Source organism: Homalodisca vitripennis, chromosome 1, assembly GCF_021130785.1.
Source record: "Homalodisca vitripennis isolate AUS2020 chromosome 1, UT_GWSS_2.1, whole genome shotgun sequence".
Taxonomy (NCBI): Eukaryota; Metazoa; Arthropoda; class Insecta; order Hemiptera; family Cicadellidae; genus Homalodisca; species Homalodisca vitripennis.
The window spans coordinates 243992567-244009457 of NC_060207.1; the positions used below are offsets into that span (position 1 = coordinate 243992567).

General features: G+C 30.9%; 1 protein-coding gene across 1 annotated transcript; it reads left to right on the forward strand.

Annotated features, from left to right (window-relative positions):
* The first annotated feature begins 634 nt into the window (after window positions 1-634).
* LOC124356404 (ecdysteroid-regulated 16 kDa protein-like) lies at window positions 635-16672 on the forward strand. Its single transcript, XM_046807556.1, has 4 exons — window positions 635-850; window positions 2293-2400; window positions 14636-14832; window positions 16521-16672. Exons 1-4 carry the CDS (start codon window positions 763-765, stop codon window positions 16602-16604), a joined length of 477 nt encoding a protein of 158 aa, XP_046663512.1. The 5' UTR covers window positions 635-762; the 3' UTR covers window positions 16605-16672.
* Window positions 16673-16891: the final 219 nt, after the last annotated feature.

Sequence of the window (16891 nt, forward strand, 5' to 3'; positions counted from 1 at the left end):
ATTCTTGTATGTATTTACCTTGACCAACATCATTTATCTGATGTACTTATTTACTTTATATAGTTATGTTGACGCATGCCATGCAATATTTTAATTGTTTCACGCAATAAAGAATATTATTATTATTATTATGAACTTATATAATTGAAAACTTTTCTTCCAAAGGGCATTTTCTTAATTTTATAAAAACTCAAAATTTTAAGAATTCCTCTATTCGATTTAACATTCAACTGCATATGAAAATTCTCTTCGACTGCTAAAAATTATTTTAATTTTACTATACTAAAAAAGTACAAAAAATATGTTTAATAAAGTCAATAAAGCATAAAAATGTCCACATTAATCTATTAAATGTGTTTGTTTTTTTAGATTTTTATAAAATAAAATAAAAACCATGATATGTTTTTAAATAAAATTGAAAGGATGAGGGGTGAACATAGGGCTGTACTCAGATAATTTTACCGGGGTCCGGACCCTCAGGGGAGTCGTGCCAGCCCCGCCACTCTTGCACAGAGGCGGGGGGGGGACATACAGGGTCCACCAAAGCTGGGTACGGCCCTGTCTGAGTGAGAACAAAGATTTATACACCAGAGCAATGCAATAGCTGTCCACTAATCCTGAGTGTGGTGGTAGCAATGCACGGCTGCAGATAAGCGCCTGGTGACGCACACGACTGTTGTAACCTTCTCTCCCAGGACGGAGGACTCAGCCAGTTGTACTCAGTAGTTCGTCAGTCAGTGGGTGACCTAGAACGGCGGAGAGATGTCACCTTCTACTGTTGTCCTTGTGTTGGCCCTGGCTACTCTTCTGACAAGCACTGTCGACTCTACTGTGGTCAGGAATTGTAGAGGTAAACAAATTATTTCTTCACTTTAAACCCCTAGAAATTATACAATTCATATACATCCTAAATATTGACGTGTTTGTATGCTGAACTGCAAAATTGTAAGTTTAATATTTATTATTATTTTGTCTACCCAGCACTACAATTCAGATTGAAAGTTGTAATTTGTAACCTGTAACTATAATTTATTTTAGAAACTTTAACGCTGTTACTTTTCGTTTCATTTTTGGTTTTAGTTATTTGTTAAGTTGCCATGAGATAATGATTCTTATTCAGAAATTGAATACACATCTTTCCGTTACTATCCAATAATTTGTTTTGTTTATTAGATGTTTTGTAATTCCTGTAGAAAATTTTAATCTTCAGTAATTGCAGATGTAACAAATAAACCATACTTATTTAAATTATGCTTAATTATATGCGAGATTTACATTGTTCTATATTACAATAAAATAATAGCAATAAAGTAATAATAGTAATATTAATATTCGTTGTTGTTATTATTATCTTGTAATTATGAAAATTACACAATATAGTATATTGCACATAAGCGGTATAGAGAAAGGGCTTTTATCTAATTGTTCGTGGGATCTGTTCAAACTGAACGATATTTCGTAGTTTGATAATATTGAGCTAATTTTAGAATAATTAAATCATTACAGTTCCTAACTACTGAAAAACAATTCATGTGACTTTTATGAAGACAGATTATTTTTAGTTTCCTCTTTTTTTCATTGATGCAGACTAGGTTGGTAACATAAGCCAGCAAGTTGTCGGTTTTGTTTCGGAAGAAGATCTGAGTGTCAATTCTCGCCAGTGTGTGAGTGTGTGAATGAATGACACTTTCTAGTATACTTGTCCACACGTGGTATTTTTGACCAAAAGAGAATAGACCAATGCGACCTTATATCGTAATCTAAATAAAAACGCATGCAGAGCCATTTAGTTTATGCTGTATTTTAATATATCTCTTGCAAAATCATCTTTAAGCGTTACTCTTTTTCTATGAAGCTAATATTTATTTTTAATTTTCAAATGGTTTCTGAAGTAAATATTTACAGTAACTTCCTTTTTGCTATTAGCTGGACTGATTTTCATTAAGTGCGGTCAAATTTATCAAATTACAACTTTATTTGCAACTATTTGCCTAATCAAAATTTGTTTAATCCAAATATAATAGGATAATTAATTGTAGATTAATTAAACTTAAGAAATTTGTAAAACGACACATTACTTTGATTTTTACTAATTCAATTGACCAGCAATTTTATTGACAACTTTAATATTACTATCAACATAATTCGAATGTTGCAGGAAACCCAAACGAAGCAGTTAATGAAGAGAGAGGTTAGAAGATCAAGTTTTTTTTAGCTTTGTAATAATGACAGAGATATAATTGCGTACAAACTTTACAGACTTACAAAACTTCAATTTTTTATTATTTTCAGGAAAACCCAAGACACAGTCCACTTCAGTAGACATCAGCGCTTGTGAAAAAGCCCCTTGCATTCTCAGAAAAGGCACAACAGCTTCCATACAAATCAAATTTACACCAGGTTAGTTGGAGATGTAACGTTCTACTTTTAGAAATCTATGCGACAAAAAATTACCTATAAATAACTGTGCGTGTGTATGTCTCTACATCTTGTTTGTATAATGAATATATAATATATATTACATATAAATATATATTTATGTATGATAAATTCTTTATTTTCTCAATTTGCAAAACACTTTAGCAATTTCTTCAATGCAATCATCAATACATAAATAAAAAAGACTTTTTGCATAAAAAACTTTGATAGATAAAATTTCCTTTCCAAGTCTGACTGAAATGTAAAAGCAAAACTCTACATACATACAAACAAAAAATAATCCTAAATACAGAGAATACCGAAAAAATAATAAAATACTTAACAGTTAATGCTTTTATTATTGAAAAAAGTACATATATTCTTAGAGAAAAGTCAATGAAACTGTTTAATTATATTCTTAAACAGGAAAGAACATTTAGGGCTTCCAAGACACTTTGTTTATAGGATGTTTCTTTTACTACTTAAATTTATTTTACTTAGTTAAATAGCGATCAGATAATAAAAATTAATTTTTTTTCATCGGCCAAAGCTTAAACTTATTTTTACGACTGTTTTCAAATCAAGAGTTGTAATTAGCAAGAGGTAATTTTCTTGCGAACAAGTAGTTAATTTATGATAATAATTGTAGTTAATATTATATCAAATAGTATAAATAATTGACAATTTTATAAGGTTTTCATTCATATCCTAATTTTAAACATGTATTTAATTTTTGTTATGTAACATTTACGAAGGTAAAGTATATTGAGAAGAGCTAAGAAATATTCTTTAAAGTAAGTACAACTTTGAACAACATAACTATTACCTATGTATATGAGCGTATGTTATCTATCAACTGATTCTATTCTTTTTTTAATACATTAATCTACTCTTGTGGAAAAATATAAAAACGTTCAGTTAATACAGATAGCCCATTCAAATATTTTTTAAGGATAGATGAATATTGAAATTCTGTTAGAATTACTCTTATTTGGCGATTTGGATAAGTTTTGAGAGCAGATCTGACATTGCGTTCTACTGTGAATGGTTACAAAATTCATTCAAAGCGGAACCGTTTAAGGTATAGTCTTATTTTGTAACAGACTAACGTAATGAATAAATCAGTATTTTGTGTAAAAGTTTGAAACAGCATTATGGTGAACTGGTTTGTTACCTCAGGGCCAACAGGTGTTTACCATACTGATAATATTATCAGAGTACATCTGACCTTGAAATACCCTAGTAACAGATACCTGGATACCAGTTTTTAGTTCAGTGCCGCCTTCATTACAGTTCCGGTGTTGTAGTAAGTAGTTCATTTATATAATAACATATGTGGATTTTGTCAAATTCTCAAGTCATGCTAGTTTTAAGTGTACTAGCATTTATCCTTACTTTTTATGCAATGTATAATGAGTACTGCAGACAAAGTTTTGAAAACGTTAAGGAAGAGTTTTATTTTTTAAATGAAAAAGTGACCGTGTCTTATAAGTGATTTGAATATTTAGTAAAGTTTGTAAAATATAATTTTGGGATAGATAAATATATATATATTTTACTAGCTGCTTAAGGTTGTATACATATATTACGATTTCATACGTGTTGTGTAACAGTCGCAGTCGTTTAGACCGTGTAAATCTAAAAAAATATATGAAATATTAAATATATCTGTGAAATTGAATATATTAGTGTAATTACACTTTTCACTATAAGCAACTACTTCTCTGCGCGTCAGTACAAAAAGGCATTTAACTATAAATAGGTTTGTTAAATGTACAGATTAACAACAATGAATTACTTTCTCTTACTTCGCTGGAGGAGAAGTGGTTGTTGCTTTATCAGAAAACTAATCACTTGTTTACGTTCAAAATAGTCTTATCAACAAATGCACCAACCAATCATCCTTTATTACAATTTTTATAAATGAAAATACACAAAAAAACAAAACTTCACAGTTTTGAAATTAAAAAAAAATTAAACACGTACAATATAAGGTTTTATCTAAATATGTTAGGAAACTATTTCAATAAAGTAAACTGCATAATCAATAATATCAACTTCCAGACTGACTCGAAACAATATTGATGTATTGTTAGATTCACTATTACATAATTATTTTATTTGCGAACATTGTTGATGGAGTAAAACACTAATTTCAGGTTAGTGAGCAATCACTAGTAAATATTTTAGCCACTATTTTGTCAGGTTTTTACATAAACTTAAGACACTATTACATATAATATAATACACGGTAAATAAATATTTCGAACAGAACCAATACTTAACAAAAATAATGGCTGTTATAAATAGTTTATATTAGGTCAATTTGCATAAACAAACATCTAAATAAATGATAACAAATTACTAATATAGAAAGAACACGGAAGTATGGGGTATATGTAAGTATGTACACAAATAGCCTACAGTAGTCGGTTATTAATTATTAATTAATAATTATTGGATTATTAATTTGTCAATTAATTAAGTCGGATGTATTTCTTAATAGCTTTAAATGGCTTGTTATGGCGTTAGCTCACAATACCTAACTACATAAGCCTGATAGCGAAAACTGAAATCGCTTTGCTCACATATAGATATTTTAAACTCCATAAAAATAAAGTAATTAAATATTTTTACTTAACTCGTTTTACTTTGATAAGTGGTGTGATTACTCTATTACCAGCGATAGTAGCAGTTGAGTGGTTTCACTGAAAGAGCGAAAACATACGACTGCAGTTTATATTGACTTTAGCGATCTATTTTAACTTGATAGGGAAACCTATTTTTACTAAATATTCTGAAATTATACAAAACTGTATTGGTAGACAAATTACTAGTTACTGTATAAAAATGAATGATCATTGCAGTTGAATATTGCAATACATTGTATAGGGCTACTATAAATAATTAATATATTACTTTGCGTAATTAGTTTCACCGAATTGTGCCATGTTCACACTCAAATTAACATCAATAAAATTAACTTGATAAGCTTTAAACTAATGAAATAATCTGTTGATATAATCTGTTAGTTCAGTTTTATTATAATTCCTTTATTTGTTAAAATAGTATTGTGCTTATTTCCATTGCATTAAAAGTGTCATTTAATCCTGTCTTGCACGAATAATTTAAAAGAAGTGCAGTTCTTGTTTAGAATATTATAAAATAAAATAATCAAAGCAGAAAACTTATATTACCAATGTAAGTATATTTTGTAATATCTTATGTTCTTTTAGTTCGTAACAAGTTTCAATGATGTAGTTTAGCTAGAATGGTGTCTATGAAGACCTTCTTTGCATTTAACATAATGTGATCTAATAAAACTACGGTACTTGTGCTTTTTAGCCTCTAAAATTAAGATTATGGTTGCTAGTACATCGTGCAAATGTTTAATGTGCTTTTAATTTTGGATGAATTAAGTATTTTTAAATTTAATTTAGTCAATGTGAAAGGTTTGATCCTGACGTAGAAGTAAGGGAATATAGTTGTTAGCAATATTTCCATATTGGGAAAAATAAAATATGAAAGCACATTCTTTTTACACAAATTGAGTGCTGTTTGTCGAATAGTACAAAACAAATCCTGGTTATAATTACTCAAAGAATATTTTTAAATTTACAGTTTGTATTTTCCTAGCATTCACAGCTCTTAGATATTAATAAGTTTCATTATGTAAATAAAAAGATACGTTCCTTCTAAATTATAAACGTTTTACACAGAACTTTGCAACTAGTTTAGATGTACACTTTTGTGTTCTGTAATGTGTCAGTAAAATCAAACTGTAGGAATATGAGTTTTTTTAATGTACGAGTATATCCAAAATGTAGCTTTCATCTTTATGTTTCAAATTACTTTACCCAGAGTTGTCGACAGGAGTCAGCATTGGATCATTTGACCTTGATAGCTCTGGAGGCATACAATGTAGTTAATCGCTGTAATAAAAAGTAGAAGTTGCCCGCGGCTTGAATCCCATCATCCAGTGTTAGTATAGAACTTGTAAATCTGGTTAAATTGTTTGTGCTTTTGATGTTCCACAAATTTAAAAGTACTTATACAGAACACTGCATAGCTCACATGCAACTATAAGAAATGACGTCTTATTTCTATGCCCAATATTAAGCCGTTGGCAAGCACAAATAAACCATCCGAACTGTTGCCAATGCCCACCCATCTCGTAAATGTCAGCAAGACTTCGAAATGAACCCTTGGATTCCCTGCTTTGAATTGGGACTTTTATAATTTAATATTTATTGCTGTATTGTTTACTGCTGAGAACACAGGCTTTTACAATGCAATATTTATTGCTGTATTGTTTACTGCTGAGAACACAGGCTTTTACAATGCAATATTTATTGCTGTATTGTTTACTGCTGAGAACACAGGCTTTTACAATGCAATATTTATTGCTGTATTGTTTACTGCTGAGAACACAGGCTTTTACAATGCAATATTTATTGCTGTATTGTTTACTGCTGAGAACACAGGCTTTTACAATGCAATATTTATTGCTGTATTGTTTACTGCTGAGAACACAGGCTTTTACAATGCAATATTTATTGCTGTATTGTTTACTGCTGAGAACACAGGCTTTTACAATCTAAAATATCCCTTTATGCATTATCGGATGAAAAGTATTTTGCATGTTTAGCTGTCACTTTAAAATGTAAAACTAAAGATTATTAGATGTTGGCATATTAATATACTCGTAATGTTTCCAAATATTTAGAAACCTTACGAGAAAAGAATTTTATAAGCTTAAACATAATAATCAATTAACATAATTATGTTTGTAAACGTGTTCACTTAAAATTATTCAACGTTATCGTTTAGTTCTAAGACATTTTAATGGCCGCCATCTGTAAAATCTTTTATAATATCTGTAAAAATTATAGTTGTGTAAAATTACTTGAAGATTTTATAATAAAATGGAAATTTTTATTTGGGTTGTGAAATACTCGAGGTAAAAATTGCTGGGATACGGATGGTCACTTTCTTGAACTTTTATTGGTTGAGACTATCTAATGAATTTATTCTTTTTAGAATGTTAGTGTATTTAACTTACTATTACGTGTAGGTATTGTCATCGTACCGAGCTTAAAAGCAGAACATACTAAGAGATATGAACCCCCCAGGAGGGTTCACTTCTGGCTGGTTTATACCTTCCAGTTGAACCCACACGGGATACAGCAAAAACCGATGTCACTTAAATCTGGGCAAACTTATGGGTGTCTAGTAGCGGCACATATCTAACCGCAAATGTCGAGAATCTAGGGCGCAAGAGTAATTCGACCTTGTTTAATCTAGGAGCCTTAATAATAAAAGGATATTACCAAATAAAAAAGTTGACTGCATCTTTCTTGTCCTATTCTACTCTCTTTCATTTTCTTTTTGATGATCTTCTGAATCTTACTTAGCAAATATCACTTGCAATTTCCTAGAATTTTTAGCATTGTGGATATGGCGTTTGTAGGAGTTAATATTCCTACTACAGTTTCCATTTCCTCCCTCTCTGACAACTATATGCTGTAGACGATGAAGGTCATTCCAAATGACCTGAAAGTGCTAAACATTCCTGTGTTTGGTTCTACGATGCATAATTATAGATGTAAGAATTTCTTTTCAAAATCTTAAATATATATTTGTGTGTGTGTGTGTGTGTGTGTGTGTGTGTGTGTGTGTGTGTGTGTGTGTGTTTTCCAGATTATGGTTTTGGGTTTTGGAGGCTATGCTCGGAGAAATCCCAGACAGACTTCAATGAATTCGACCTAATATACATTTAGTAGTGTAAAATAATATCCACAACCAATATGGTTAGTTATGTGATTAAAATACTTATTCATAATTCGCAAGTATAGCATTTTGAAAAAACTTAAATAGACTTGTTTTATTTATAAGAAGTATTATGGGTACAAAGTTTGCAACTTTTGGCCTCTAAGTTTCGAAACTAAACTGTGTTTTTGAAGTAAACAATTGAAGTGTATAACTGTAGCTATTATACTCGTGTAACTCTGTAGCTAATCTAGTTTTCTGTTGCTATCCAGTCGTTGAATGACTTCTTAAGATAAAACACAAATCAGTTCGTACTTCATTTAACTTCAACTTAATCACCATTACTGAATGATATGATAATAATTATAGACCTTAACAATATTAAAAGATAAATACCCAGTCAAGGGCCACTCGTATATATGCAGCGAGCAGAGGAGAGAAGGATATTTATGGAGGGCTAATCTTTTCTGCAGATTAAAAAGTTTGTATTACGTGCTATATAAACCACGGCTTGTAATGAAGCTGAACAACAATCAGGGCGTGTGATAAACTGGCTTTGTTACTGACACGATTTACACTTTCCTCAAACTGTTTTATACGTTTCTGGCTTCTGCAAGGCACATTTATAGGTTCTTTCTTTCTACTTTACACTTCAATAAGGGACTCATTTGATATTGATGAATAATGCAGAACTCCAACTGTATTTCAAAATATTATTTTAGAAAAAATATGAATGCAATGAACTATCGTTTTAATAAAAGAACCCACGCCTTATTATTTTGTTTTATACAGGGTGTCCCGTAACTCTCTGGACAAAGGTATTCCACGTTATTGCTCAGGTCAAGACAAACATATTTCACCATACGAACATGGTTCTCTAATGCTTAGTTTCTCATCTGTCTGTATGTATGTGTTTCTGATAAAAACAGTTAATATCTTAGAAGCTTATAAAGTACAGTATACCAAATTTGGCTCAAATGTTTATAATGTAACAAGACCAGTTACTGTAAAATATATCATGAAATTACCTTTAGTATTTTCATAATGGCGGCCATAAAAACTTTTAAACTTTAAGTATTTTGAAGTAAGCCACTTTGAAAACACTAAAGATAATTTCAAAATATTATTTTCAGTAACTGGCCTTTATTATGAACATTTGAGTTGAATTTGGTACAATTTAATTTATTACTTTTTAAGATAATAATTTTACTATAAAACAGACAGACAGATGGAAATTTAAGCCTCGGAGACCATGTTCCGGTAAAAATGTTTGTCTTGACCTGAGCAATAACGTGTAATACCTTTGTCCAGAGAGTTGCGGGACACCCTGTATACTAGTTATAAATTCCTTTTCCTCTTCAATCCAACAAATATGGGTAGGTTATGTAAAACGAATCGCTTTAAGCGATTTAATCTAAGATGTGATTTCCGTTGTAGTAATGAAAAGTAAGAAATGTTTCAGATTATTCTTAATGTGTCGTACCAACATCGATATCAATATTTACAATCGATGGTTAAATGAGAATATGGCCGTAACAGAGCAGGCGGAATGAGACGTGGAAACGACTGACCTTGGATGTTTTTCTGTACAATTGTGGCCTCACCATTGTTACGTGGGAATGTTCTCTAGATGTCTTCAGGACCAAATGTATCGATCCTATATACGTGTATACACGTACTTTACTCATATGGTGGCAAGAAACTAACTCTTAGTATCCATCTATTCTTAATACTCTTTCAATCGAAATGGTTTAATGTGATAATGTAACAGGTACTTTATTCCTAAAAGTAACAAATATTTTGCATTTTTTATAATATTCTTAAACATTTTTTTTCAAACAAATAGTACATACTCATATCCATTTTGCTTGGATGCAAAGAAATATTGTGTTTTCAATGTTTCGGGTGTTTCAGGTTATGACCTTCGGGTGACATAATAACATATTTATTATTGCGGTATATTTATGTTCCGTTAGTAAATATTCCCACTGTGTGAGGGGTAAACTTTCTTTGTTTGAAGGTTATTTTTGACGATGGAAGGATTGTGAAGGAAACAGGATTTTTCCGGACATTTGCCATCGTTCAGTGAACTTTTCTTGTTTCACTGAACGATGGCAAATGTCCGGGTAAACTTTAATGAACTATTGATGAAGGATCACAAATTTAAGAATAATGAAGCTGTAAAAGTATTAGCAACATATAGAATGTTTGTTTTTGTGTAATGTCGTGTTTAGCACTTTCACCCTAAATTAATTTCCGAGTCCGTTTCCGGATTTAGCTCATTTACGAAATTATGCTCAAACTAGCATATAGTTTTCAATCACCTGATATTGAGGCCATTTTCGAGAACCCTCTTAATTTTTTTTCTGTTTCAGCAATCACCAATGCGTTGTTACTGTACAAAAAATACAATTTTTATATTTATGTATATAAGGACGAATTCACACTCCGAGCACTCATCAAGGTAAACAACTCCTGTGAAGAGAGGTGTAGTACACAAACTTTAAACCTTCTGGCGTTGAACAAAGTTTGCGTTAAAACTTGTTACAGCATCCGAAATATATGTCATAATCAATTGCCGTTCTGTTTCTTTACGTGTGGAACTTAAATACTTAGCAGTAAATATAAATATATATATATATATATATATATATATGTTTGTGTATATACGCACCAATTAAGCCATTCATGTAGTAATCAGTTTCAATACATGTCATTCAGAAGAGAATTAAGATATTATCTGACATATTACACATCTCTTTAATTAGTAAGTTAGTAAATTAGTAATTAGTAAGTTTTATATTACTGATAATAATATCACATTACAATCTTATGATGAGTGAATATAAGTTTAGGGGTATGGATTTTGAACTAATTCTTACGGGTATTAGTTTTTTAATTGAAATTTTCTAACGAACACACAATTAGCTATATAACAAGTTATCGAGTTCCGACAGCTTAGAGGTGGATAAACCCTCGTAATAAAGGTTTTTAGAACAATTCTTAAACTTAGTTTACACTAAGGAAAATGTAACTTTTACGAAAATAAATAAAAAAACACACTGTGAAGAACCGATTCTGTGAACATCAAATTTTATATAATGGTTAATTATATTAAGGTATAAAATGGTAGGAGCAATTTAATTTATTTTATGGAAATTCAAGAATTGTTAAACTTTTTCAATATGTGAGGTATATTATTGGATTGTATTTTAACTTATTATATATAATAAATGCACGGTATATTGTTGCATTACTAAAACGTGATTACACATTTCCATTATTCAATAAAACATTTTCCAGGCAATTAAACATAAAAACCTATATATCCCAATGATGTCAAAATACTTATGTATTTTGTTCAATTAAGTATGCCATGCCACATATTGTTGTTGCTTAATATCTATCTTTGATCGAAATGATTTAAAAAACTGAAAAAAGAGAAAAAAATACAATCTATTTGTTTTTACCAGTGAGAAGGCGTCTTCACTTGCCTTAAGATTTTTTTATTCTGTTCTGGTATCAAATGCGGTGTGTACAGATCGGAAGTGAAAGAAACAGGATTTTTCCGGACATTTGCCATCGTTCAGTGAAACAATAAATCAGTAACACTACGTTTCGAGATCTGCAATCTGACCTGAAGAAGAGATGGCACTGAACGATGGCAAATGTCCGGAAAAATCCTGTTTCCTTCACAGGATTTTTTTTCAGGATTTTTCATCGTCAAAAATAACCTTCAAACAAAGAACAGATCGGAAGATTCTAATATTTTGTGATATTTGTTTACTCGGGAATTTTTCAGCCACTAAACAGCCCTTCACGTATGGAACGTATGTTTATTGTTTTTATTTCATAATATTCACCTAAAAACTGGGTAAAAATTAACTCCAACTGCTAATTATTATTGTTCTATAGAGAATAGTGTACAAATATCCATATCAGGTCTACGTCGATAAACCCAATGCGATAAAACGTCGCATTGTGTTTTTACAAACCTGATTATCACCTCCTCTCGGCCTTATCTCGTGATAGCCAGTCCCTGTAGATAAAAACAAGCGATAAAGCCAGGTGCAGAATTATTCCCAGAAGAAAACTTTTACTGTTATTTCTTTAGCATATTTAGTTAGGAATAATTGTAAAATCACTGAGGAGCTTAGTGGAGCTGTTCAAAGCAAAACAAATTATTCTTACTTATTACCCATTTTTATTTTCAGAATGCATGAAATCATATATTTTTGTGCAATCGTTATATTAATACTTTTTATTTTATTTCATCTGATAAATTAATGATTAACTTTTGGAAACTATAATATATAGTAATTTGTATGGCATTTAGGAAAAATATTTATCATCTTATTAATATTCCTGTTCTTCAACATCAGGTAAAACTTTTCGAATGAAATAAGTTTTTGGGAAAACAGTTTGTTAATATTTTATGAATATACAGAAGTTTAGAACAATATTTCCGTACTAATTTATAAAAAATCTCCTTTGTAAGTTAGGATCCAGATATATGATAGACTGCCGTGAATGTTGGTCTTGTATAAATTAATATTTTGAACAATCACTATCCCTCTATAATGTGGGATGTTATAATAAACTCTATTTTCGTTCTTTAGTATATTAGGATCCATAGAACAATTGTATTTGCACATAAATACGTAATTTTGCACATACCATTTGAATTTGTTAATGCGATAATTTGTTTTCTTGTACCTCTTGAACACATGTGGAATTTAATCCTCGAAAATCATAGTTTATTTATTGCGTTGGTAAAATTGAAGAGAAAGTATACTACTATATAATTTAATTTATCTACTGTAGGAGCATAAATTATGGTATCCTGTGTAAAAATCAAATCGTATACTTGCAATATACAACATAAACTGTATAGCAAACGTCAATGTCATGTCGTTTTGTCATTTAACATCAAGGCCACTTCCAACATTCAAACATTCACACCCCATTCATTAACTGCCAATTACGCCCACTTTCAGCGCTGGAGTCAGTTTCCTCATTGCGTGGTCTCGCAGTTGTATGACAGAAACTAATCAATACTTATAAAAGCTTTTGATGCCAAGCAGATTTTGAAATGAGTATTAACACCTTTGGTTTTGGGACACTTTTAATTGAGTTTGGCAACATTTTTATAAAATTAACACCTTTATGTGAATACAAATGTTTATAAGCTACCGTTCTGTGCATCCTCATATGGTAGTTATCTCTGCCTTTTGTATTATATACATATATGTCTCGTCCTCTGGTTAAAGCATCTATAGACAAACAAAATAACGTTTGTCTTTCTCAGATGTAGAGACATGGCAAAGTCAACAGTTGCCAATTTTGACCACTATCGTGCACGACTATCGAGGATCAAATTAGCTATAGTGGGAATTGCTTTTTTGTCATTTGAAAGCTCTCACAAAATGTTTGTTTGTTTGCAAATACTCCCCAAAATACGGGTTTTATTTGAAATTGGGGATAAATTAAATCGAATTACGCCATAATAAGTGCGGGCAATATTTTTCTAAAGATCGTAGGACTGTTTATGATCATTTGGCACAAACATGATCAACCCCCCGCATCGTTTCGACATCAGACATCATTCGACATCATTTCGTTTTGACCTTCTTCGTTTTTCGTCGCCGAAATTTTTTTGATCCCTTCAGACGAACATGACTTCAGATTTCAGGAGTCAAGTCTGCAACAGCATCAAATATCAGATGCTGCACCTAAAAGGAAAGTGAACTGGAGCTAAACTCAACATTCGCATTGAATCAACCTTTCCCACCATATCTGCGTTATGTGTAGACGATCAATGTGACTATTCCATATCAATCGTCGATCAAGGGGTATTCCAAGACCTTTTTGTCTAAACGTGTTCCCAAAACGATTAAATGGTGTTTGATTCTCTTAGATTTCAATGATTATATCTTAATCATCGATTTGTATATTCGTTTATACGCTGATAACTCAGAGGGAACTTATCGATTTGTATATCGTTTTACGCTGATTACTCAGCTGAACTCAGCTGGAACTTATCGATTTGTATATAGTTTTTACGCTGATTACTCAGCTGGAACTTATCGATTTGTATATCGTTTTTACGCTGATTACTCAGCTGGGTAACAAAACGTCCGGTTTGAATCCCAAAGTGGTGCAATTCATTCTTATCTGTATCAAAGAAACGCTAGAAAACTTTTCACTAAATAAAATATACATAAATAAAAAATGTATTTATAAAAATTCTAAATATTTTAGTATCTTTTAGTCTTTTTTTATTCAAAATTATTTATTACTTATCAACGCATTTTCAGAAACGTTTTAATTTTAATAACGAATGTAAAATCTGAAATGGTTTATGAGTTACATTCCATATGTTACCTTTACTCTCAACTTATATGAATACAGTTTCGTGTTCCCTAAACCAAGTATGTTGTGATTGCAGACCGCGACATAAGCCAGCTGAGGAATCGCGTGTACGCCGTACTGGTTGGCATCCCTCTGCCCTTCATAGGGGTGGATGGCTCGGACTCCTGCCCTAACATCCAAAACGTGGACGGTTCTCCTGCAGGATGTCCTCTGAAGGCCGGAACAGAGTACGTGTACAAGAACAGCTTCGATGTCCTCTCTGTGTATCCAAATGTGAGTTCTATTTATAATTGTCTTTGTTTATTTATAAATATCTCATCCACCTGTCTCCTCTTATTCTTCTCGTTATTTTTTAATTTTATTTATTCTCTATTCATTCAATTGTTTTGTTGTCTTCTCCTAACCACTTATTATCTATTCTATCATATTTTTACTACGTTCTTAAATAACCTACATAAAAAAAATTGTTCGAGTTAGAATTTCATATTTTTCATTATTTATCCTTTTCTTATTACCTATGGTTTCATACATATTGAAAGGAATTGCAATATTCTGAAAAAACCTAAAGTTAATTTTCAAGGTCGGTCTTTTTCGTGAAAATTAATATCAGCATGTATTCAGTATTGTCTCAATAATGAATGAGTTCGTATTGCTGCATTTCCAGTGAAATATTCTTAATGGTTACACATTATAACCATTCACAAATGGCCACTCATTCTTACAAACAGATTGAAACGGGATAGCCACAAGACAAGAAAAGGCGAAGAGTAATGATGGGAATTTAGGTGTTGAGAGAAAAATAATCTATGATATTCACTATGAATATAAATTGGATTCCAAAAACATTTCCTTCAATGTTTATTTATACCTTTTTTGTTCGTTCCACCACCTCATAAACGAAGTGTTAGTTATCGTGTGACATCCATGCCTCTATAGTAGTCTGTTCGATTGGTCGATTATTTACATCCTACCTTCAGATATCATTCGAAATAGAGTTGACAGTCTTAAAATATTAAAATTCTAATCTATTTTAAATTACTAATAGTTTTCCATTTTTACCTTTTCTTGGTCTCTTATAGTTTACGAGTATCATACTACAAACTTACCATACTCGACTCCAAAATATGTAACTGAAATTATAAACAATGATTGTACAATATCGGTAGTTAATTACTATATTCAACCAACAGTGAGATTGGTAATTCCATATTAATCGTTTCATGCTGACAAACAACATGTACACATGTGGTCTTTATAATGAGCACATTTAATTTTGGGCTGTATGGCTAGAACAATAATAACTTGCCTTATAAATTATGTCCAACAATGATTCTTTCGCCAACCACCCAAAATTTCCTTTCCATTTATTTTTATCTCTAAAACGGCTTAACCGATTGAGTAGATTTAGTATCTTTCACGTCACTCTTCCTTTACCTAGATAGGTTCAATTTTGCAAAATAATCAACTCATCTAAATACTCTTTTTCAAAATATTTTAGTTTAAAATAAAATAATTGGCAACCCGTATTTTTATCATTTCCTAGTATTAACAATGAATACTACATAATAGCCATAACGTATTCAACACTACTCCAAACAAACCCTTTTCAAATAATGCCCTTTTTTAATATTTTTAAAAAGTATTATATTTTAAATAGTATCAATAAGCAAAAACAAAGCAAAGCTCGTTAACAAATTTTATAATGAATAATTTTAATCTTTAGTTATTTCATCTGAATGTGTTAAATTTTGTGCATTTTGAAACTGAACAGAAGAAAAATAAAATATTTTGTAAAGATGAGTAATGTAGATAAGTAAAAATTCATTACAACTAAATAAGAAAAACTTGTGATTAGATGCGAATAATATTATGAATACCATACACAATTAACATGTATTAACCGATAATTAATATATTTTACATAACTTTCACAATGTTTACATTCTTGCCTGTGGTTTCAGGTCAGCCCTCTTGTACACTGGTCACTACAGGACGGTTCAGATGATGTCGTCTGCTTCGAAATCCAATCAAGGATAACTAAGTAAAATTCCGACAACCATTGCGCTTAATTTTTGTATTATATGTGTATTAAACAATAAATATTTTTTCTGTATATAGCTGGTTTTATTCTACAGTTAACTCTTTCTAGCTAGTAGTGACTACGCGTAAATCCAAACCTTAGCTTCCAGGTTTGCGCGATGGAAGGTAAATTCCATACGTCGATAGGATTTTAAATTGCACTTCGTTGTATATCAGCTGGCTAGACGTATACCGTTTTTATTCATCAGGACGTCATTCATTAACTGCATTAGTATATTTTAAGTGATTGAAA